The sequence below is a fragment of the Tympanuchus pallidicinctus genome, unplaced genomic scaffold (assembly GCF_026119805.1).
Source record: "Tympanuchus pallidicinctus isolate F22 unplaced genomic scaffold, pur_lepc_1.0 scaffold8, whole genome shotgun sequence".
NCBI classification, from domain to species: domain Eukaryota; kingdom Metazoa; phylum Chordata; class Aves; order Galliformes; family Phasianidae; genus Tympanuchus; species Tympanuchus pallidicinctus.
The window spans coordinates 74,977-97,815 of record NW_026294802.1 but is presented as its reverse complement, the minus strand read 5'-3'; the positions used below and the strand labels follow the sequence as shown (position 1 = coordinate 97,815).

Below are 22,839 nucleotides of genomic sequence, written 5' to 3'. Positions count from 1 at the left end.
GTTAGCACTGTGTTTTACTGAATACGATAATCCTGATTTTTGATGTTCTGATAGAATAAGCACTGTGAAGAGGTTGGCAGTGAAGTTTACTTAATATTCCTTGGAAGTCAGCAACAGTTGAATCTTAATGCAGAGCCATTTGAATTTATTATTACTTGCTTCTGACTCAAGGGCCAATTTAGTAATTTGGGGTGTTGAGCAGTACTGAGGTCAGTTGTACCTCTAAAGTTGTCTCCTGCTTCAGGTTTTTGCACCTTTGATCTACACATCCTATTGTTGAAAATAGAAGATGAAATAAGAGTTAATCACGTGATGCTACTTGGGAATGTATCATTGGTCCTGTGTTTGGAAATGATAGATATGTTAGGGAAAAAATCCTAAGACAGTTGCTTAAGTTTTCTGTCAAGGTTAGGAGCTCAGGATTGATCACTTGCTCGTTTTCAAGCTTGGTGAGGATTTGTCTTCACTAATATATTGATTACATAGGAAGTCTGTAGGAAATAATGTAAATAACGTCTGAATTTGTTGGCTTTAAAAAAGCAGAGAAGCTGCTGTGCGGTCTGTTCTGTGCCCCGGACTTCTACTTGTTTTGGAAAGGTTGGGAAGCTTGTGAACCTTTTCTCTCTTGACTTTTCCTAGCAGCATGAAGGCGATGTAGAGCTCTGATGTGTCACTAAGAGCCTCAATTTTTTTCCTTTCAGTTTTTGTTTTGTTTTGATTTGGCATTTGTAATTGAATGATCCGGATTGATGCTGTTTGTTTTGTTTTGGGATTAGTACCTAATTGTGATTTGGTCTTTCACATTGTAAAAGCTTTTCTTTTGGAATTCCGAGTTTTAACCCTTGAAGCTGTTGTAAGAAACCTCTGCTATTTGGTTTCCATTATTCTGAGTGGTTTTGTTTGTTTGTTTTTATATTTCTCCTCTGAGTTTTCCAGTTCAATCCTCCTTAAGCTTCCTTCATATGGATCAGGACAAAGTAGTTGAAGCTTCGTGTAGAAATGACAAGGTATTTCACAGGCTAGTGAAGCTAAATAAATTAGCGGGGTGTTTTTTATCCTTAAAATATTCACCTACTTCCAGCTAGATGTGTAGTATTTGGATTCTTGAATGCTAATTATGCTTTCATCTAGTCAGAGGCAATCTTCTGTAGATTTGATGCTTTACGACTTGATCAGCACTACGTATTTTAGAAGATTAATCGGTCACATTTAGCGTGGCTTGATGGCTGCTCTGTGGTGTTGGTTTTAGCAATGCTGCGGTGTATGTTCCCTGAAATGTGTGTTGGTTTTAAAATTACTGTGTTGCAAGATGAGGTTATTTATGATAGGAACCATCAAAGTCATTTCCCTTGATGTTAGCTGCGATCATCTGGGTCCTTTTTGCTTACGTACTGAACATCTGGGGACTGGATGCTGAGCATTCTCAGTGGAGGTACTGTAACTCTGCAATGAGCTCCTGTTGATCAGACAGAACTGCTTGTTGACCCTCAAGGGCCTGGTGTAAGGCCCATCTGTTAGGTCTGAATTTTGCCTGAGGGAAGGTTACTTCAGTTAAGGTCTGTGGGGAATATGGGTAGCAGACATTAAAAATATAGTTGTAAATTGGGCTTTTGTGCATGTGCTTGGTACCCGGTGGCTAATGGGGTCTCACAGAAAGTGAAAATGCAGTTATGCTGTTCTTGCTGCTTCTGTTTTTTTTTTTGTTGATACTATTTCTAAACCCCTACTGTCTGTTGTTCTGAAAGATTAACCAAAAAAAAAAAAAAAAAAAAAAAGGGGGGGGGGGGCAGGGGGAGAAATTGGGGCATTTCATTCATTAAATTCAATAGAAGGGATTACTTGCAGTTGTGAGGAAATCAATCAACTCAGAGAGCTAAGTGTGTGTCAGGAATGATGTGCAATACACCATTTTTTGTAGTGCATTAAATCACAGGCTCATTATATTTTCATTCGCATTTAACTGTACACAGCAGTTAGTGCCCAAATGTGCATGTGGTAAGTTATGTGGTTTGAAATATGTGCATTTTAAATTGGGATGAATTTGGAGATTATTCTTTTCTCAAAAGGAAATACTTGTACTTACGCAATTCCAACAATAGCTTAATTTTGTTCAGATCCTTAAAGGAGAGTAATAATCTAAAATTGGATATCCTAGAAAAAACCTTGTGTGTTTTTAACAATTGCTGCTCTATTTATTATTGCTAATGTTTCAGTCTCAGGATTGTTTCTAAACACGGTTTGGACTGGATTAATCAGTTAGATGCATTTGATTCACATTCAGCATAGATTGTGCAGGTATGAACGTTTTAACATGAAAGTGATGCTTAAATAAATGTCTTAATACATCCTCATTATCAGCATGATTATTTTCAGCTAAAATGTAAAAATAAGACCTCCAACAGTGCCTTTGAGGTAACGATTCCTTTAGTTAAGCTTATGTTAATTGTGTTGCTTAATGAACACACTTTAAATATCAGTTTCATTTCCAAGTCGCTGGCCATAATAAAGGAAAAAGGTTCAGCTCTTCTGAGAAGATGCAGTACTTTCCATTCTACCTTGGTACATCTGGAAGGCATTGTTTGCCAGCTCTGGTGAAATTAGGTGTTGGTGTAGAGAGGCGATTTGGAACAGCATTCAGTTCTTGCCCCTAGGGCTGTGATTTTAACTTACGGTTCATTCTGGTGCTTGGATTAGGATGAAAGTAGGGAAAAACAGTCTGGAAGACTACGTTGTGCTCGCTGTAACAGTTTTAAATTTTAGTAATTAGTCAGTCTTTTGAACGATGCTTCTTAAAAACAGCTATTGTGTATGCAGGCTCTCTCCAGCAGTGACTGTTTTTGATGCTCTATTGTTAGGGATGACCCCTGAGTTGAACTCTCTGAAACTCAAATGTCTAATGTTCTTCATCAGGCTATGGTCTATAGATCCATTACAATAGAGCTGAAGCCTGCTTACAGCTCGGGAGCAAACCCAGACCTGTCTGTCACTAGCAATAGGGGAATGCCACAAGCGCTTAAGTTGAACTAGTGTCATTCTGCTTTGATAGTGGCAGTCAGGATTTAAACAGATCTCGCGGCTGAGGAGAAAGGACTTAGAGGGGAGAAAAAAAGAACTGGGAAAAAATTGTTTTCAATTTCTTAGCTGCAGTTTGTTTCAATATCTTTTCTTTACCTTTAGTTTACCAGAATGTCTTCCTTCTTTACTTCGCGCTGTTCTTTCTGACGCATATTATTACGCTCTCACTTACACGCTCTGTGGATATTAAAGGAGAGAGCAAAAAGAAAGTGGTGCAGAAGGAGATGTACTTACCGCTACTACCTTCCCTTTTGTTATGGAACTTTTTCTACACAGCGTGATCCAAGGTCAGATTGGATTGGAAAGCCCTATTCAGGGGTTGAAAGATACACAGACACTGCTGTAGTAGTCCAGCCCTGTTTGGGCTGGGTTGATGTCAGGACTCTAGTGGGCTAGGCAAAAAGATGGAATGTGTGCAGGCACACATTGCTCTCATGCCCTTTCTGAGATCCCAGTAAATAGTAGGTAAATCAGCAGGCTGAGGAAAAAATGTTGCAATTAAATCTTCATAGACTTAAGCAGCAGCCACAGTTCTGTTTACGAAACCCATCATCGTTTTTCTCCTTGATCTTGAAATAGCAATTGAAAGTCAAGTGGTCTTCCAAGTCAGTGTTTTCCTGATGTGATGTATCTACAAACTTTATTTGAAAAGCTTCTTGGCCTACTAGACAAAATGTGCATGTACTTCTGCTGTACAAAGCATGCCAGAGAGGAAAGATGTTGCTGGTCTTTCATTGATTCTCTTCATTGTCTCTCCTGACTGACCCAGAACTCACTAAGTGAGATGGAATAAAAGTTTGAGTTCTTTTTTTTTTTTTTTAAATTATTGGAGTACTGTTAGGCAGCTGATAACCTAAAATTGATTGCTTTTGGAGGTACAAAATAAAAAGACTATTTGAGGGTTTTTTTACTTGGTTATTTTTAGAAAAGGCATATCAGAGCAGTGTTTCTTGCTTTTTAGGGGAGCTTGTTGAGAGAACAACCAGAAAATGATCCCTTATTGTGACCCTGATGATTTTGTTTTTAAGCAATTAAGCTGTTTAGGCCCTGTTACAGCACTATTCATCTATACTTTTAATGTCTTAGTTATGCAAGCTAGAAGAAGGGAATGACTTCTGTTAAATGAAGTACTGACCTACTATCACCAAGCTGGATTTCAGTTCCTTTTTACTTTGTCTTGCACACACTGAAGAACTGTAGTCCAATGTAACACTTGAAGATAAACTTCCAAGAAATTCTATATGCTACTTGTTTTGAAATGCTATGGGCAACCTTCTTTTTGTCCCAGTTCTTCTAATACTTAATTTTGATAGCAGTCATTGAATAATCTAGGTTGGGAAAGACCTTCAAAATCATCAAGTCCAATGGTCAACCTGATTTAGCAAGTCCCACCACTAAAATATGTCCCTTAGTGTCATGTCCACACCTGTCTTAAATACCTCCAGGGATGTAATTCTAATCTGTTAGCCTTTAGCAAGCACTTAGGCTATTAGAGCTAAACAAAGCAACATTAACTATTACAATCAGATCAGCTTTCTAAGTGTTGCTGATTTCTTGTGTCATTAACACACCTATTTATCATAGTATCTTTTGCTGGATCAGTATCACTAGTTCCAGCTCTTGCATATTTTTCTTCAGAATTAAGGATAGTTTCTACAAGTAGAATAGCATTTCGAAGATTAAAAAAAAAAAAAGAAAAAGAAAAAAAAGAAAGAAAGCCTTGAGTTTGCATTTCCTGATCTGTAAAAATGAAGAGACCTGTGGTTTTGTATCGTCAAGTCCGTGTTTGTTGTGTTGCACTTACGACATCAGTAGCTGTCTCATGCTGTAGGTTGCTCAATTAATTTTTGTATTACAGCTTAGCGAAATTCTTCAGATTGCATGCTTGTGCAACCAAACACACATATGCAGATGGTGCGTACTTTGTCCTTCATAGAATTTGTACTGGGTTGTGTTTCTTGTTATTTTCACCTTTCAGACCAGGCTTGAGAAGCAGTGAACCTTTGAGAGAACCATGCTGAATAATCGTTGTTGGTTTGTCCTGGTTATCAGGTCCATACCCCTTCTTGGACAAGTGTTTGGCAGTGCCTGTGTGTAGTGTTTTTGAGAATGGTCCTAATGCTTGCAGTCGATATAGAAAAATGGACTCAACTGTACAAATCTTGGAAGCTTTAGCTCCTGTTTAAAACATGGATAAAACTCCATACTTTAGTACCTGTCAACCATGATAAAGTTAGGGTTATTTGTCTGCTTGAAATGATCTGAAGAAGCTATTGCATTAACAGGGCACCTGTAGTGCTTTGCTGTCCTTAATTAAGCAACTCCCTGTTGGAACCACAGGTCAGTGTCACGGTACTATATTCAGAATTGGTCAGGCTATGTGCCATCTCATATGCATTCAAAACTATTTCTGAATGCTGATTTTGAGAAAATTTTTAGGATAGCTCCAGAACTTGGATGTATTGGAGGAAAGGTATGTTATTAAGTAACCTTATTTTTCTTTACAGAGTCATAGGGATTGGAAGGGACCTCTGGAGATGTTCCAGTACAACACTTCTGCTAAAGCAACTTCCCTACCATAGGTTGCACAGGAAAGTGTCCAAATGGGTTTTGAGTGTATCCAGAGGAGGAGACTCCACAACTGCTCTGGGCAGCTTGTTAGAGTGTTCTTGTCACTCTCACAGTAAATAAGTTTTTCCTCATGTTCTGATTGAACTATCTGTGTTCCAGTTTGTGCCCCTTGCCCTTTGTTCTGTTGTTGGGCACCTTCATAAAGAGCCTGGCCCCATGCACTGCATTCCTGCCTATCTCCAGGCTGAATATAGCCCCAGGTCTTGCAGCTTTTCCTCCTGAGGACATGCTCCGGACCCCTTGTAACCTCTGTGGTCCTCCACTGGACTCTCTCTAGAAGTTCCCTGGCTTCTTGACCTGAAGAGCCCAGAACTGAACACAGTACTCCAGATGTACTCCAGAAGGAGGAGGATCACCTCCCTCAACCTGCTGGACATGCTCTTTTTAATCCACCCCAGGATACCATTGGTGGTCTTAACCACAAGGGCAGACTGCAGGCTGTCAGTAGTTTTTGCTTTCATAACCTGATTTTACAGATTTTACTTTCAGGAATAACTTTTGGCATAGATAGCAGATAAGGAAGGTGGAAATGTCAGTCTCCTGGTACATCTATTACAGACCTGGCATTGGAGGAAAAATATGATTGCTTGCAACGTACTTTAAAGTTTGGTATCTTCCTAGAGGGATGCTAACAACTGTTACTAGTATTTTGTAATTAGAGACTCTTAGCATTGTTGAGCCTGTAGGTTCAAGTCAGCTCTAGTTGAATTTTTGGAACGTTCTGGTGATTATAAATTAGACTTATGAGAAAAGACAGAAACATGGAACAGGTTCAAAACCGTATCTGTAAGCTTCTGTTGGCCACTTTTGCTTTATCACTGTGAGCCTGTGTTATGAAAGGAACCAAGGTTACTATGTGTACAGAAGAAAGAAGATGGGGTGAGATGTGGGGCATGGAAAGCTGTACATTTTCAGGATATAGAAAAAGGAACAAAATAAATAATGGGCATGTGGAAAAATATGTAGCAGAAAGAAACCAGTGTGGCTTTCATGGGGAGAAGGCACGCCTTGTAAGGGGTTAGGTCTTTTTTTTTATTTTCAATTGAAAAATAGAAGATGGTATTTATATAATATTTAGCAAATTCATGTTTAATAGACTTCTATAAAAACAAAAACCTGTTGAAAACCTGTTGACAAGGTCTCAAGAACTTTGTTTTTTTTTTTTTTTTTCCTAAAGGAATTGCTCAGGATATGTTCTAACTGGAAAGCTTTCTAAAGGGAGTCTGTTATAACTAAAGCATGACATTTGATATTGACAAACGTGATGGAATGCCTATGGTTGAGGAGGGGAAAAAATACAAATAAGGGAAATCAGAATTTTGAAATCGGGAAAAAGATGCTAGCTAGCAGTGATTAAAGGAAAAAAGAGGTATGATGAAATGAGTTTCCTAGGCCAGGTTGGATGGGGCCCTGGGCAGCCTGGTCTAGTATTAAATGTGGAGGTTGGTAGCCCTGCCTGTGGCAGGGGAGGTTGGAGATTCATGATCCTTGAGGTCCCTTGCAACCCGGACCATTCTGTGAAATTATTTTAAAGCAAAAGAACAGATGTGCTGGTAATATCTTCTAATTTTGAATAATGGTGCGGTTTTTGTTTCATCCATGTCAAAATATGTTATAGAATGGTAGAGAGTATGGCATCGGAAATGTGGAACAACATTTCTTTTAAAGTAATGCCATTTGATTTTTATTTTTTCCTTGCATTTTACTCAGAAGACTGAGTAAGGACTTATGTAAAGACACTGAAGTAAATATCAGTGCCACGTATAGGCTGTACTAGAGAAGGTGCATCTATTAGGTCAACAGAAGCAGTTCTTCCTCTTTACCTGGCGCATTTGAAACTGCGTCTGGATTGCTCTATTTGAGCAGATGCCTCCAAGATAGTGATGTACTGGAGTGCATCCAGTGGAGTGCCCCCAAGCTGGTTAGAAAGCTGAAGTAAATGCTGTGCATGGAGAGGCTGAGAGGTTGGGTTTCTTCAGTTTTAGAATAAGAATGGGAGGGTTATTGCTGTTTTATTACTGGTAAGGAATGTATAGCAAAGGAGAAGCTGGAGTTGTCCACTGTAAAGCGAAGAAGATGGCAACAGACTGAAGTTGCAACACTAGGGAATCTGATGAGATGTTAGGAAATTGTTCACTTTTTCCACAGTGGGGTTAATCAGATGTTTGGAAAAACATTTTAGAAAGGTAGCAGAAACTTCAGGCTTTGAAAATACCCATTAAAAAGTTAATTGTAAAAGGCCATGCTTGTATTTGAGCAGGAAATTTGACTAAGTAGGTCCCTGAGATCCTTTCAAAGATGAGCTGTCCTCTAATTCTGTGGCTTTATGGAAGACAAACATGAAGGGTTCTAAAAGGTAATGAGTCTGTTTACTAGGTTAAAAAAAAGGCATGTCTGTAGCTATTTAATTTTTATCCAGAAGCAACATCCGTCTACCTCTAACATGGAAAGAGCACTTCAGTTTTTTTTTTTCTGGTCCAGTTTCATTCTCGGCTGTGTATCTGTCATGACACATAACAGACCATCCGATAAAAAGTGACCCTGCTGTCCATGTTCCTACAGTTGCTGCTAACGTGTTTGCAAACTACTTCCCCACATCCCCTAAAAAAAAAAAAGCTGCCAAACCAATAACCCAAAACAAGGTCAAATCATTAATTTACTCAACACATCTGATAGACATGCAGACTACCAGACCAAATAATTAAGTGTGGGAGTCTTCAGCATCCTGTAAAACTTCAGGGTCATTTGTGGTTATAGGTGTAGATACATCTCTGGTCTGACCACACATGCTTTCCCCTCATCCCCTGAGTAAAAATAAGGAGTGAGTGATGTGGCTTAGAAGTAGCTGCAACCACACAAGATTTTCTGGCAAGTTATTGAGTGGGGAAGAACTTTCCGGCCCTCTCATTTGTTGCTGCTGTCTATAAGTTATACAGTACAGTGATAGTGGCTATTTTCTGACTAAATGCTTTGTTCAAGATGATGAACCATAATAAATAAATGTGTAAGATATCCTTTTTGACCTAAATGAATCTGATGCAGTGCCATAAAGGTTAATGGAACAAATAAAGTTTGTAACAAACACGAACTTTCTTCTTACAGCATAAGCAGCACTATTATGGATGTAGACAGCACAATTTCCAGTGGACGTTCAACTCCGGTGATGATGAATGGACAAGGAGGTCCTGCCTCCTCTGCAAAAAGCATTGCTTATAACTGTTGCTGGGATCACTGCCACGCTTGCTTCAGCTCCAGCCCGGATTTGGCAGATCATATTCGCTCCATACATGTGGATGGTCAGCGAGGAGGGGTTTGTATTCTTTCTTTTCTTCCTTAGTCCTTATTGCACTTCTTAATGACAGTAGTAATTTTATGTTATAAAATATCTATTCTGTAGCTAGTGACAACTGAGGTTAGGCCCTCAGCAATGTGGTATTGGGTATTGAGCTGTTGTGTTCTACACAATTCGCTCTATTTTTCCATTCTATGGTTTTGTTTGAATGGTTAGCTTTAAGAAAATATGTTCTTAATAAAATAATTGAATCTATTGAATTTTTAATAGGTTTAGTAACTTCTCAGCAGCCTGAAATGCTGGTTTATATAGAAATACTTGGAATTAATTTTCTTGGAACTTCTAGTGTATGTGTGGCTGCATGTTAACTCAGGCTAAGTCACATCGTGATTATTTTTACAAATGGGAGTCCTGTTAGTAATAAAATATGCATGGATAAATATAAGAGAGAAGTAAGATGGGTTGTTTTGGGAGTACAAGTCCTAGCAAAACAGTTCTGTTTGTACTGACAGCAGGTCTTACATCTTCAATGTAACTGCATCTAGTATTTTTTTTTAAATTGAAGTACGTATTTCAGTTTAATACGTGGTTAAGTGATGTGGTTTTGGTAGGTCTCACAATTTTAAGGTTTTAAATAATATCCAAGTGGTGTAATATTAACTCTGTACTTCTTTAATTGGGTCACAGTGGTGGCTGTGACTCATTGGCTGCATTTAGCTAATGTTATTTGTTATGACTGAACTTTCAGCTTGATATTCAGTGACTTTTTTTCAGTCCAAACTCCAGGCAGAATCATCTGACCGATGTGCCAACTTCTTAGTCACCCAAAAGATAGACTTTGTAATTCTATTTGTAGGTTTACAAAAGTGTTACGTGTGTCCTGGATGAAACAATTAAGTGGATGAGATGTATCCGTATCCTGTGGAATTTCATGTAAATGCATCTTTGGTGACCTTTGTCCCACCTGTGACCCCTTTTCATTGCTCAAGAAGAGATTGAAAATCCTGAAAAATGTTCTATGTTGTATTTGTCTGTTTATGTTCAGTGTGGTGTGATTTGTGGATATTTTTACTTAGAAAATGCCACTGTATTCATCTTTTTGAAAGAGACAGCTGTAGGTAACGCTGTGTGCCTGATTACTGTGTTCAGTTCGCACTTGTTTTATTCCCCCCGGTGGAGTTGATTTATTTGTTGTAAAGTTTCTCCACTGGATGCTCTGGCAGGAGAATGTTTTCTTCCAAGGACTGGTTCGCCATCTGCTGGTGAGGCGGTTAAGTGGTGCATGTTCTTGGGGGTTTCATTGGTTTTCAAAACTTGATCAGCTCAGTGACTATAAACTTGAAGAAAAGTAGCAGTAAATGCTTACTGGGAACTTTTAAGCATGCTTATCATGTTGCTTTTATGGTTGTAATGTATATATTTTTTTCTAAGCTAATACTAAGATAACGCTTCCACTCCATATAGAATCATGAATGCCCAGGATACACTAATGGAATAATAGTTTTACCTCCCTAAAATGTTTTGTTAGAAATATTTTGGATACAGCCTTCAGACACATGTTCCCAAAAGGCCTTGCTGGAGTTTCTTGTGCATTGCTGTAAAACCAAGTGCATGTTTTCTGCAGAGATTGCATTTCAGCAACCTGTTGTTTCATAGTAGTTCTTTCCTGGATGCTCTGCAGTTGGTGATGGAGATACTGGGACAATGAAGTAACTGTTTCAGTTCCAGGAATTTGAAAATTCCAGTGCCTACAGGGAGACCTTAAAGCTCAGAAGCAGCAGACACCAAAACATGAGAAAGTTAGGCCTCATGGGTCAGTAGACCTTGATCAGTCACATAGGCATACAAGGTTTTCCAGCTTTGCATTCGTAAGCTGGGGTATCTGTATGTTACGTAGCAAGCACATAGCACTCCTCTGGCTATGCTTTTGTTTTGAAAGTACAGTCTTTTGAAGGTTCAGTTTTTTTAATCTCTGAAAGAGAACAAGAAACCCAAATCCAATTAGTTGCTTCAGTTCTGAAAGGTATTCTGAAAGTATTTTGGACAATGCTATTCCTGGGGACTGTATTCTGCTGCTAAAAATTGGGGCTGTACCTCCCTTCACACACAGACTTGTTGAGGAATTTCTGATGAAAGCCAAGTTCATTGAGCTTTTTTATTCTCTAGGTTATAGATAGACACAATGAGAGGAGAGAGAGAAAAGCAGCGTGAGTAAGTTCTACTCCCTTTAATGCACTATTGTGCGTGTGACTAATCTGTACATGGAAATAGCTAAACACCCATAGATTTTAAATCCTATGGAAGATTTTAATTTTATTCATCAGGAAGTGAACTTAAAACCTTAACTAGGGTTATCCAGTATTCTATAGTATAAAACTTACATTTAAACAACTGGGTTTTAATTAAGACTTCAACTTTGCCTTCTTAAAGAATGAAGTTATTTCATGCTTATAAGATGAAATAATTTTATCATTTATATTTTTGCTATCCAGTAAATTTCATCATACAGAATTTTATATCTCAGTACTTGGATGACACTGATACAAAGTGCAGATGCAAGCTGTGGCTGTTAATTGTGTCTGTCTGCAGGATCGCCTGGCTTTTATGTTTTATTTTTGAATACTGTGGTTTCAGTTGTTTTTGCCTTGGTGAGGTGAGAATTATGTTGCAGAATAACTGGTTGATTTAAAATTCTTTGAACTAATTTGAATTGTGGAAGCAGGCTTCTTTGCTAATTCTTTTTACTGTTTTCTTTGACTTGTGTAATCTGACCACATTTTTACTTTATCAGGTGTTTGTTTGCTTGTGGAAAGGTTGCAAAGTATATAATACACCTTCAACAAGTCAAAGTTGGTTGCAGAGACATATGCTGACACACAGTGGGGACAAACCTTTCAAGGTAAGGTTCATAGCAAGGTATATTATGCTTTATTTTAAGAGCAATCCTATTCATTTTTCCTTACAAAATGCATTAATTGAAAAATGCTGTCACAGGAAGACTTGTTAAAACTTATCAAGTGAGGTAAACGTGCACTTTTAACATGATAGTGCCCAAAGATTCTGCTCTGTTATGAAGCGCAAATGAAGATATTGTTATTGCTGCTCTGTCCCTGTTCTTTTTAACCTGAAAATGGTAGGGTAATCTGAAGTAAAATAATGCTTTCATTCAGTTTCTTGTGCTTTTCCAAGTTGAGCTGTTTACAGTGTAACAGTGAGATGCTTTGCCTTGTGCTTAACACTTCGGATGATGCCTGACGGTGCACATTCTGTGCTTGAATGAGCTGTTTTTGTTAACAATATTCAGTTGAAACAATCAGTGTCTGTGTGTGGTTAACTTCTCTGAGAATAATAAGGAAGTCAGGAATGCAGGACCGTTGAGCTGACTGTATTTCCTGCATAGTATTTTCTAACTTTCTCTTTCTTTTTCCCCCTAATCTGTACCTGCTTTTCTAGGTATAGTAATGTTTATCATTCCCATATCCACCAATCCGTTATTAATGAGTTGCTTCATCCTCTTATGGATACAGTTGGGGCAGTTCATAGCTGTCAGTCCTGGATCACTTGATGGTAAGTCTCACCCACACTACTTCAGATTGAAGTTCTTCCATCTAGGATTTGAAAACTGAATGAGGGTGGTTTTTTTATTTATTAAATCTAGGTAGCATTTTATACCTCTCTTCCCCTTCCTTGCTCCAACCCATCAGGTTTTAGTCACTGCTTCTCCACTTCTTTTTTCTGTCTTCTCACATAACATCATCTACTTTTTTTTAATTTTAGGGCAGTTTTATTACTAAAAAGTACTTTTCTGTTAGAGTGACCTCTTTGAGAAGTTACTGCTTCTGCACAGCTTCTTATAGTAGCTATAGCAAAAAACTATACTCAAAACCTAGAGAGTAAAAATAGTTCAGTGCAAGTGAAAGCGTTTTTTTTTTTTTAAAGATATTATATATATATTTATTAATTTTTTCCCCTTCCAAACTGCTTAATTTAGTCTGAACATTTCTCTCAGAGTGGACGGCAGGAAGGAAATTCTGTTCTTGAGTTGATTGTTTTCTTTGTTCAAAGGAATTAAGTTAGAATCATAGTGTAAGGATCATAGATCTCTGAAAGAAGATTTCAGGTATGATTGTTCCAGTAACTGATCTAATCATAATTGCAAATCCTTGAATCAACTTGAAAATGAGTAATTGGGGGAAACTTTTACCTTCTTTCTTCTCATTTTAGAACTAAGGATGTACGTTAGAGTGCAGTGGCAGTTTTCTGTCTTATAGACAAGTCTTCCACTAGGTTTCAACACTTGCTTGTTACAGATCAAAGAAACTAAATTTAGAGGTATTGAGTTTAAAAGAGAAGAACATGTGTCAGGAAAAAAGAGTACTTCTTGAATCTTGGGAGAGTTATCTAGCCCAGTGAGTAAAACTAACATCCCAGTGTTTGTTTGTTTTTTTATTTTTTTTAAAAATATATATTTTTTTGGCTAGCCTCTTTAAAGCTAAAGCCCTCCAATTTCAAACAGTTGGTTCTGATAATAAACATCTTGTGTTAAGTGTGGATTATTTCCCCAGCTAGTTTTGCCTGGTCACACTTGGGGAAAGAATAAAGCGTAGGCTAGGATTGCAGTAGTTTATTGTTGTGGCTCGAAGTGTGCCATTTCCTTTTTTTCCCTACCATTGTCTTCAGTGTTTCTGTTTGTTTTTTATCTTTATATTTTCAAATCTGTTCCTGGGAGCTTTGGATGGAAGATAATTGTGGTGTGAATTTTAGTAAAACTCTTTTGTTGCCCAATTCATTTATGATGAGTATAGTCCTCAGAGCCCACATGATGTGATTATGGTAACCTGTTAGTTATCTAGTCTCATTTCTTCCTCGATTCTTACTTTTTCAAGCTTTTGAAATCTGTCTGATAAAAAAATCACTTAAGAAATAACACTCAACAGGATCAGTTGTTGCTTTATGTCAGTTCAAGAACAAAATGTTTTTGCATTTAGCTGTTCTTGTAAATCTTAATTCCTCAGATTTCTAGCAGAAGCAGAGTTTTTCACTTCAGAGTTGTATTGAAGACCTTGTTCTTGATTATCTAAATAAAAAACCCTAAATTAATAATAAAAAAAAAATCTGTTGCTTTGTAAGGTTACACTGGAGTTATAGTTTAAAGGAAGGAATCATTATCAGTTTAGAGGACTCAGTATCTTTTGTTAATAAATAAACACCAGAATTTGTGTGGACTTTGCTTAGAAGGTAGTGCAAATGACAGCTTGGTGCTGTTGTCTGAAGAACTGTTCAGGATGGTTTTAAGAAAGGCAAAGGATGTTATCTAGGGAGGTGATGATAAAATGCAGAGAAAATTTACTTTTGCAAAGATATGAGAAATCTATAATTGTTTAATGAAGATTGGAGATTAATAAATATATGGCAGGTTGCTGTGTTCCTTCATCTCTAGTCAAAGAAGGGACAAAAATATTAAATTGGAAAGCAGTTGGGCATTGACTGAAGCATAAAGCTGCCTTTGCAGGTCTATTCAGTTGAAGGATACATCCCCTTCCTGCCTACCTTTTGCCTGCAAATGAATTCATTTTATGTAGTTGCCCATTGTGGATTTAATTCCCTCTTTTTGTGGTGCCTGTAACACTGTCCTTTGATTTAAAAGCTGTGTTCTGCTGTGAATGAGCTGCTGTGCTTCCATTTTAAGTTCTTTGTGGGTTTACCTGCCCTGTCCATGTATGCTTATAAACTATCTGACTGTGTGGTTCATTTGTCACTGAAATGAACCCTTTTATAGATTACAGAGGCAGTTGTTTCATAAGTTCCTCCTGTGGTTTATGTTTGTGTGGTTTAGTGTGAACACCTGAATACTGCAGTAGCCACTGTCATGGGAAAGTTACATTTGCTTATAAATACCTATTTTTGAGATTATATTAGCTCAATTTTTTTTTTTATATGGAACAACTTCCTAGTAGCATATGTACATTTACTAAGTAGGAGATATTTTACATCTTACTCATCTGCTAAATTAATGCAAAAATAATATTCTAGATCTTTAGGATAGAACTCTGGACCTCAGTTCCTCTCTAGTCCTAGAATTTCTTTGTTTTTCTGTTTCATTTCCTCGCCAGTTTTTGATACTGGATGGATTTGTATTTTTGAAGCAGTCATCACTGATTTGTTGTTTAGAAAACATTCTCTCTCAGGGTAAACATGATTCCCCCCAAGGCAAAAGTGTGTCAGATAAATGAGGCATTTACCATTGTAGCTAGTTCTCAGGGTGTAATCAGATATTTCTGCAAAGCTGTGTACTTCTTTAATCATATTTTTGGCAAGCACTGTTCCCAAATTTGTTACTCTTGTCAAGAGGAGCAGAAGGACTGGTCTACCAGAACTTAACTGGTTGCCTATGGCCTGTTGTTAGGCACTACTCTTCCTAGTACCTGAAGTTGTTTGCTTTTGTGTTGCTGGGAGTTTTCTCTTAGCTAGAACCAGACTTCTATAAGCAATTCCTTCAGTCTTTTTGTTGTTGTAGGCATTCGTTTAATACAAGCATGTATTTATTTCTCTGAAGACTTTTAGTATGTTCACGTTTGTGTTTTGTTTTATATCTAGAGTTGAAAGAGAAATACAAACATTCTTTAGCTCTATACTTGCGTAATTTTTGCTTCTTTTGGGTGGAACATCAGGAATATCATTGTATAGTAGAGGTCCTGTCTTAAGTTCAGCAACTTAAACTTTTAGGCTTTCAGAACATACAGATGGAATTAGAGGAACAGTCTGAGTTAGAAAATTGATGCTGGTAACTTTTTGGCAAGCTAAGGAGGAATTGTCTTAAACTTGACTGTTTTAAATAAATAGTTGAATAGTTATTGTGCTATGGCACTGTACTGGTACTTAAACTTTTGAACCACTATTTGCTGCCGTAGAAGGCATTGCAATTTACTTGTAGACATACCAAAAGAACTCTTAGCATGTAACGTAGATGTATAAATAAAAAGTGTTAGGCACAGTGAAAGATCAAATGGGAAAATGAGCTCAAATGTGTGGAAGATTTTAAGCAAAATAATTGCTCAAAGCAATCCTCCATAAGTACAAGACTGTGTGGGTATGATACCAGCTGCTTTCACATACTGAATCTAGTGGGTGTGCTCTTAATGTTTAAGATCAGTCATGCAGGGTTTGCTCACAGGGTGAACGCTTCCTGCAGCAACATCAAATGACAGTACAGAAATTTATTTCAGGGTTCTGTTCTTTGCTTAAAAAGAAAATAAATAAAAAGGGGAGTGGGGGGGGGTGGGGAAGTAATAATAAAACAGAACCCTGGTGCTCATTCTACCAGCTGACTTCACAACTCATTACGGAGTAAATTAACTTAATGTGACTCTTAATAGAGTAACATATTGTTGAAATCTGGAAAGCAAAACCAAGTAAATTCAGTTGTCATTTGGAATTCATATTGACTATTCTTTCGGCAGCGTATCCTCTATTCACTAGGACACTGCAGGCGCAGATAAAAACTGTAAAGATATTCTGCTTTAGTGCTCAAATGATGAGATAGTAGAGATTGTCCAGATGTCTAAAATATTAATATTGAATTTGTTGAAAAAATTTCACATTGAATATTTTTTAAAAGGGCATTTGATTATTTTGAACTTGAGTAAAAAAAAATTACTGCTAGATACTTCAATGTCTTGTTTAAAGTCCCTGGTCACTGTTGCCCATTAATAATGGTGGGTATGGGTACACTGGAGAAATTAAACTTCTTACGTGTTGACTTATTTTCTCTTGAAGTAACATATCCACCAATCCGGACCCAACCTATCATATTGCAAATTTAATGCAAAATTTTCAGATAAAAGTTTTTGGGGAAAAAACTAAGAGTCTGCTGTAAAGTTGTGCATAGTAGTTGAGTTTGATTTATTAGAAGCCCTCTAGATCTGTATAATTATCTGGTGGGAAGCTGATTTGGTGTGACTTACCGTCCAGAGATCCTGAAGTGACAGCCTGAACTGCTCCTTTATCTTTGGAGAGAAGAGACTTTATCCATTAGTAACGGATTGCTGGATATATTATTTTAGAGAAAAAAAGAAAAAAAACAGGTAAGAATTTTTTTCTCCTCTTCTATTGTCTTCTGTCCACTACAAAGACATTTGTTGTCGTCTTTGATATATCAGTTGTTGATTATTTGATGATACGATCTGATAGTGTTAAACTCTTCAGCATGTGAATGTGATGATCTTTGCAAACATTTCATGCTGAGGCTGCAGACTGTAAGTAGTCTTTCTAGAAAAAGGTAATTGCCAGTTGCAGTGTGCATATTGTGAGGACTTAATGTTTGGGCTTTTAAAAGTCAACCTTGGGTAGAACAAGAGTAATAGTTTCTATAGTGAATCTGTGTTGATCATCTGTGTTTGTGTTTCTTCTGCACTAGAGAAAACCAAGGTTTTGACACTGTGGGTCAAATCATAGTCAGTCATAAGACTGTGCTTTTTGTTTATCAAGACATAGCACAAAGTCTTACCAACTTGTGTTTTAAAATGTTTTAGAATTGTGCCACTGCTATATTTGTATATTCAGAAGGTGTTGCTTTTGGATACTGCACTTGAATAAGTGGTAATAACTGCATTATACCAAGACATCAAGTTGTTTCTGACCTCCAGGAGGCCTTGGAAAGATTGAACTATTAATTTCCTATTGTGTGGTTGTACTTAAGGATATAGCCTTAATTTATGCCCATTTTCTTTTTGTTAGTGCTTGTGGGATCAGAAGGAGCTAGAAGCTTGGCAGTAGCACCTTAATGAAAGTTTAACTTAAGTTTAGATTTAGTTGCTTAGTGTAGTTTTGTGGAACTGATTTTGTGAGTGAGTGAGCAGATGCTTCAAGGACTTCAGAACAAGAGAATAAAAAAATTGGTCAAACTAATACACACATTTTATCTGTATCTATGAATTGAGTTTGTTCATCTCTAATATGATGAACTTTTTGTCTTCAGTATTTGCTGTAATGTTACACTGAAGTTCCCATCTTGTAAATGAGATAAGAATGCTTTGTATTGTTCTGAATATGAATGTGCTCTGATTTCTTATTGTAAGTCATTACAGTATAAATGTACAATATCGTTGTTGTTTGAACTTGGGTAATTACAGAGCAAGGAGGTAAGTTTTTGTTAGAGATCACCACATCTCTTGAGATGCTTATTAGTGGAGGAGATGGGGAGAATCACATATGTTGTCCTAAAGCTTTTTGTCAGGGAATTACACGGTTTTAGTTAGCTCAGAAAGTAGCAAGCTTAAAGGAGTTTTTCTAAAAATCATGTAAATAAAAATACTAAGAACATCCTCCTATTCTTGTTTTTTATTGTCATGTAATCTTGTATTCCTGTAGCAAGTATGAAGTCAGTGGGATAACATTTCTCTTTATGAAGACGATATTTCTCTTTTATAATAATAAGTTTGCTAGGTCTGAGGCAGGGATAGACATTTCAGGTTGTTTTTTTTTTAACAGCCACAGTTGGGAAACAGCGCAGCTGGGTGTTAGGAACAAAGCATGCTGAGTGGTATTCTGCTGCTGTCATCTTATCTTTCAGTCAAACGTGCAGGCTTGGGACAGATTACTTTGAGCTTGCAAATTCTTCTTTAGTCCTCAGAGAAAAGTTAGTAATGTGTATGTAGTTGCACCATTACTTGTTGCTGAACTGCTGTTGCAGCTGCCACATCAGTTTGCAGTGGAGGGAAGAGATGATGCACACTTCTGTGCAGCTCATGATGGAATGTTTATGTTTTCTTTCACCCTTGTAAGCTCAGAGCACAAAAGAAAAGGTTTGTGCCTCCCACTCCAACTATATGATTTACTGAATGTAAATATAAACCAAATACAAAAATACTAATAGTTATTGTGGACATTACTAGCTTAGTCTTATGTATCTTGTGATTTCTATATTTCTCTTAGTCAATATTGGAGCTCATCTTATTTTTCTGTTTCAAAGAAAATGGCATCTTTTTGTTAAGTACTTCTGAAGTAATTATTACCATCCCAAAATAAACATGTGTAGTGTTAATAAATTTTTCCAGTTACTGACATTAGTTTTAGACAAGTGAAATATAATGATTGACCTTGTATAGCATTTATAAAAAGTGCTGTGTCAAATTTCATGTGGATATGGATGTATTTTTTTTATTTGAAGAAATTTACTTTGTCAACAGAAAGAGGGAGGTTATAGAACGCTAATGTATTGAATACAGGAGACTGTAGAACTGTGGGGTAATACAGAGTAACAGTGCTATGTTTCAAAAGGCAAGGGGATATAATGGTGGTCTGTAGGGGAAATGGTCTTCTGTTGTGCTTTTCTATGAAAAGAATTGTTCAGTGCATTGTTCAAGATAAACTTTCTTCTAAACAATGCTGTAGAATATAATAAAGCATTTTAAAAAGTGATTGCACCATGAAATAACTGTTATAAGTTGCAAAGTTCAAATGGGAATTTGAGATGCTTTTGTTTCTGTTTTTAGAATCGCATGGTCATTAAGAGTTTCTTCTTTCTTTTAATGTGTTGGAGGTTGAGCCAAAAAAAGCAAATTGAAAGATCTAAGAAACCTCTGTGAATGACTGCCATGCAGTGCTCTGATGCAGTTGTTTCATTTTCCTCTCTTATTAGTGTGTGGTTGGTGGGTGCAATGCCAGCTTTGCATCTCAGGGAGGACTTGCCCGTCATGTGCCCACACACTTCAGCCAGCAAAACTCTTCAAAAGTTGCCAGTCAGCCAAAGGCCAAAGAAGAATCTCCATCTAAAGCTGGAATGAATAAAAGAAGAAAGTTAAAGAATAAGAGACGGCGATCATTACGTAAGTATTTCTGGACATTTTTATATCCACAACAGCACGTTTCATTAACTTAATGACATAACGAGTGTAGCCAAGATTTAGTTTTGGGAAGAGTTGATTTGCTGTATTCTTTCTTTCTCTATGCAGTTGAGGTTTTTCAATTTAATATGAACCTATGTTATTTGAAGTATGATTTGTTATTTAAGGTGAGAATTATTTCCTCTAGCAATGATAGACTTGGTAGACTTAGGCATTCCCAAAGGACGTATAAGCAAATTATATTATTAAATGCATCTTAGATGTAAATATCAAGATCTCCTCTAGTTTTGAAACTGGTTAAAAGTTCATAGAAGTTAGAATGTCATTTCTGTCTTCCTCAGACTGTGACTTGAAAAGTTTTCACTTTTAACAATTTGCATAAATTAGAAGGTTCAAAAAGGGAAGGCTGATTGATGAAGAATTAAGTGGTCACTTTGCAGTATTCTTTTAGTTCAACTTAATTGTAAGGAAGGGCTCGTTTGAAGTATGTGCAGGTTCACAGAAGATTGTTTTGTTTTGTTGACTATGTTATTCAAACAAAATACAGATGTCTAAGACTGATCATTCCAAATTAATTCACTTTCAGAGATTTGCAAGTTGTGTTTTAGTTTGTGTGATTATCTATATTAGTTCTTTTAGTTGACTGATTTAATACATCTTTATTCAGTGTCTCCCTCAATATATGTAGAAGTAGAATGCAGTTTGGCATTTTATTTGTAATTTATGTATGCTGTTGACTTAAAATTTCAAGTTGTAGTTAGGGCTTCAAAAGATGGCCCAGTCATAATACGAGAATAGACTGCAGAATTTGTTCTGCAGGCATGCACAAAGTCATCTTCGTGGAGTAGTGGGGGAAGTAAATAGAAAGTTTTTGAATGAATCCATGGCAAAGAGGTGTAATTGGTTTTTGACATTTCAGGGATATTTACTCAACTGCAGAACTTGAATAGTGTGTTCTCTTAATCAAGTGTTGCACAAAAAGAAAAATGACAGCTGCTTGAGTAGCTTTTTTTTTGGTCTTGTTACCTCTAGAGACAAACACAGCGGTGGCTGTATGGTTTTGCCTTAAGGCAAAAGTCATCTCTAACAGAATTGGGAAATGACTATTTAATGTATTGCTCTGGGGAGTATGTGACCCAGAAATGTATCCAAAGTTGATGACATTTTCTGACAATGTTGAATAGCGGTAGCTTTTCTTTAAAACTTGCTGAGGATTATCACTGATTTGGTGAACTTGCTCATCTGGAAGTTTCTTAATTTAGCATTAGTTCAGATTTAGAAGAAGAGAGGGCAAGAAGACTTACCTGAAATGCCAAAGCAACAAAATAGGCTGGTGAAGTATTTCCAGGCTAGAGTATGTGAAGCTAGGAGTGAAGTCGTTTTTACTTAGGTATTTTTAAAAGGAGAGGTGCTTTACTTCTGTACTGTTTTGTCTGCAAACGGGGTTATAAGGTATGACAAATAAATACAGTACAGGGTGCTTTTCACTACTCTGCAGTTTTTAAATTAAATTCGCAATTAGTCATTTGTTGAAAAAACTGTCAGGTAATTTTCTCCTGAAAAAATGCTGTCAGAATCTCTCAGTGGTTTGAGACCCTGAAATGTTTGCAGTGTGTAAATGGATTAGTATTTATTGACAGTTGATTGTCAATACATGCTGAAACTGAAGTATACCTACATAGAAATTAAAGGTTCAAATGCAGCAAAACAATTAAGTTCCTTCATTTTTATAGACTTGTTTTATCTCTGAAGTTCATCACCCTTCTGAGAGACATTCAAGCTAATAAAAAAAAAAAAAGAACAACTTAACTGTAGCTTTATTGTGATAAGTATATGGTCTTGTATCTTAAAAGAGAGTTCAGACTGTCAATATGTAATCTTTTTCTTTCTTTCTTAACACCTTGGTATTCTTTTTGTCTGTAAGCAACGTGTACTTTTAAGTTTAGAAATTTGTGCCTTTATGATAAAAGCGTGTTTTTGCTATGCACACCTTCATAGCTGTTTACATTAGTGTGTAAAAAATGACTGATTTTTATCATACAAATTTTGATGTTGCAGAATAATTCAGGATCACAGTAGCTTTCTTTCTCTTCTAGATGCCCTTAATCATATTAATTGTTGCAGGAAGTCAGTCACTTAGAGATATAAAGCCAAATATATTTAACGTGTCTCTGAATTACAGCATTGTTATTCTGAAGCTACTTCAGTGACTTTTGAAGAACCTAAGATTTTATGTATTTGCTTCTCGAGTAGAAAAGATGACATACTTATTAACAGCCATAACAGTTTAAGTTTACTGGAAAGATACATGAGATGTGGAAACTTACTGTTGGTGAAATTTACATTGGGAATGTATCAGTTACGTAAGATTTAGCGTTTCATTTAGTAGGTTGCTGGTCAGAAGATTTTCATTCACTTAAGTAGGTGGAGTGTATGTGAAACTTAATGGTATTACGTAAGAAGGGAGACATCTTGGTCCAAAAATTACTCTAATATTTAATAGATTTAAGAGGAGCTGAAAATATGGGATTAATGCTCTATAAAGAATTAATAAAACTGTTCATATGCGTTTTACAAGTTGTTCCCTTTACTCTGCAGTCATTGAGTGTTATCTAGGGCTAAATCCTGAACAAATGTTGCTATGTAAAACAAAAAGCAAAATTTTGGTATTGACTTTCTGTTCTCCCCTGTTGGCTTTTTGTTCCGTGGCTGCTCTGGACATTGCTTTTGAGGTATGGATGGGAAGTAAACTTCTTTTTGAAAGATGTACCTGGGTAGAGCTCCTCCTGCAGTAGGTGATGAGAAGACTGTACAGTATCAGGAAAGCTGAGGAGGAGAGAGATAGGTCTGCAGTGAGCTCCCCTCAAAGGAGATGATACTGAAAACAGAGGAATGGAAGCTTGGCATGATAAGGTGGAGGGAGAGCTTTTCCCCACTGCGTGAAGTGCACTTGCAGAGCTGCTAGACTTCAGAGGAAGGACCTGTCGTGTCAGGGGA

General features: G+C 36.9%; 1 protein-coding gene across 2 annotated transcripts in view; it reads left to right on the top strand.

Moving 5' to 3' along the window:
- Positions 1-22,839, top strand: part of AEBP2 (AE binding protein 2) — a 55,342-nt gene that overhangs the window by 10,546 nt on the left and 21,957 nt on the right. For both annotated transcript variants that reach the window (XM_052667920.1, XM_052667919.1), the window contains exons 2-4: positions 8,809-9,016; positions 11,790-11,897; positions 19,638-19,824. In XM_052667920.1, the coding sequence (XP_052523880.1) occupies positions 8,809-9,016; positions 11,790-11,897; positions 19,638-19,824 (503 nt within the window). The remainder of the gene's footprint in view (positions 1-8,808; positions 9,017-11,789; positions 11,898-19,637; positions 19,825-22,839) is intronic.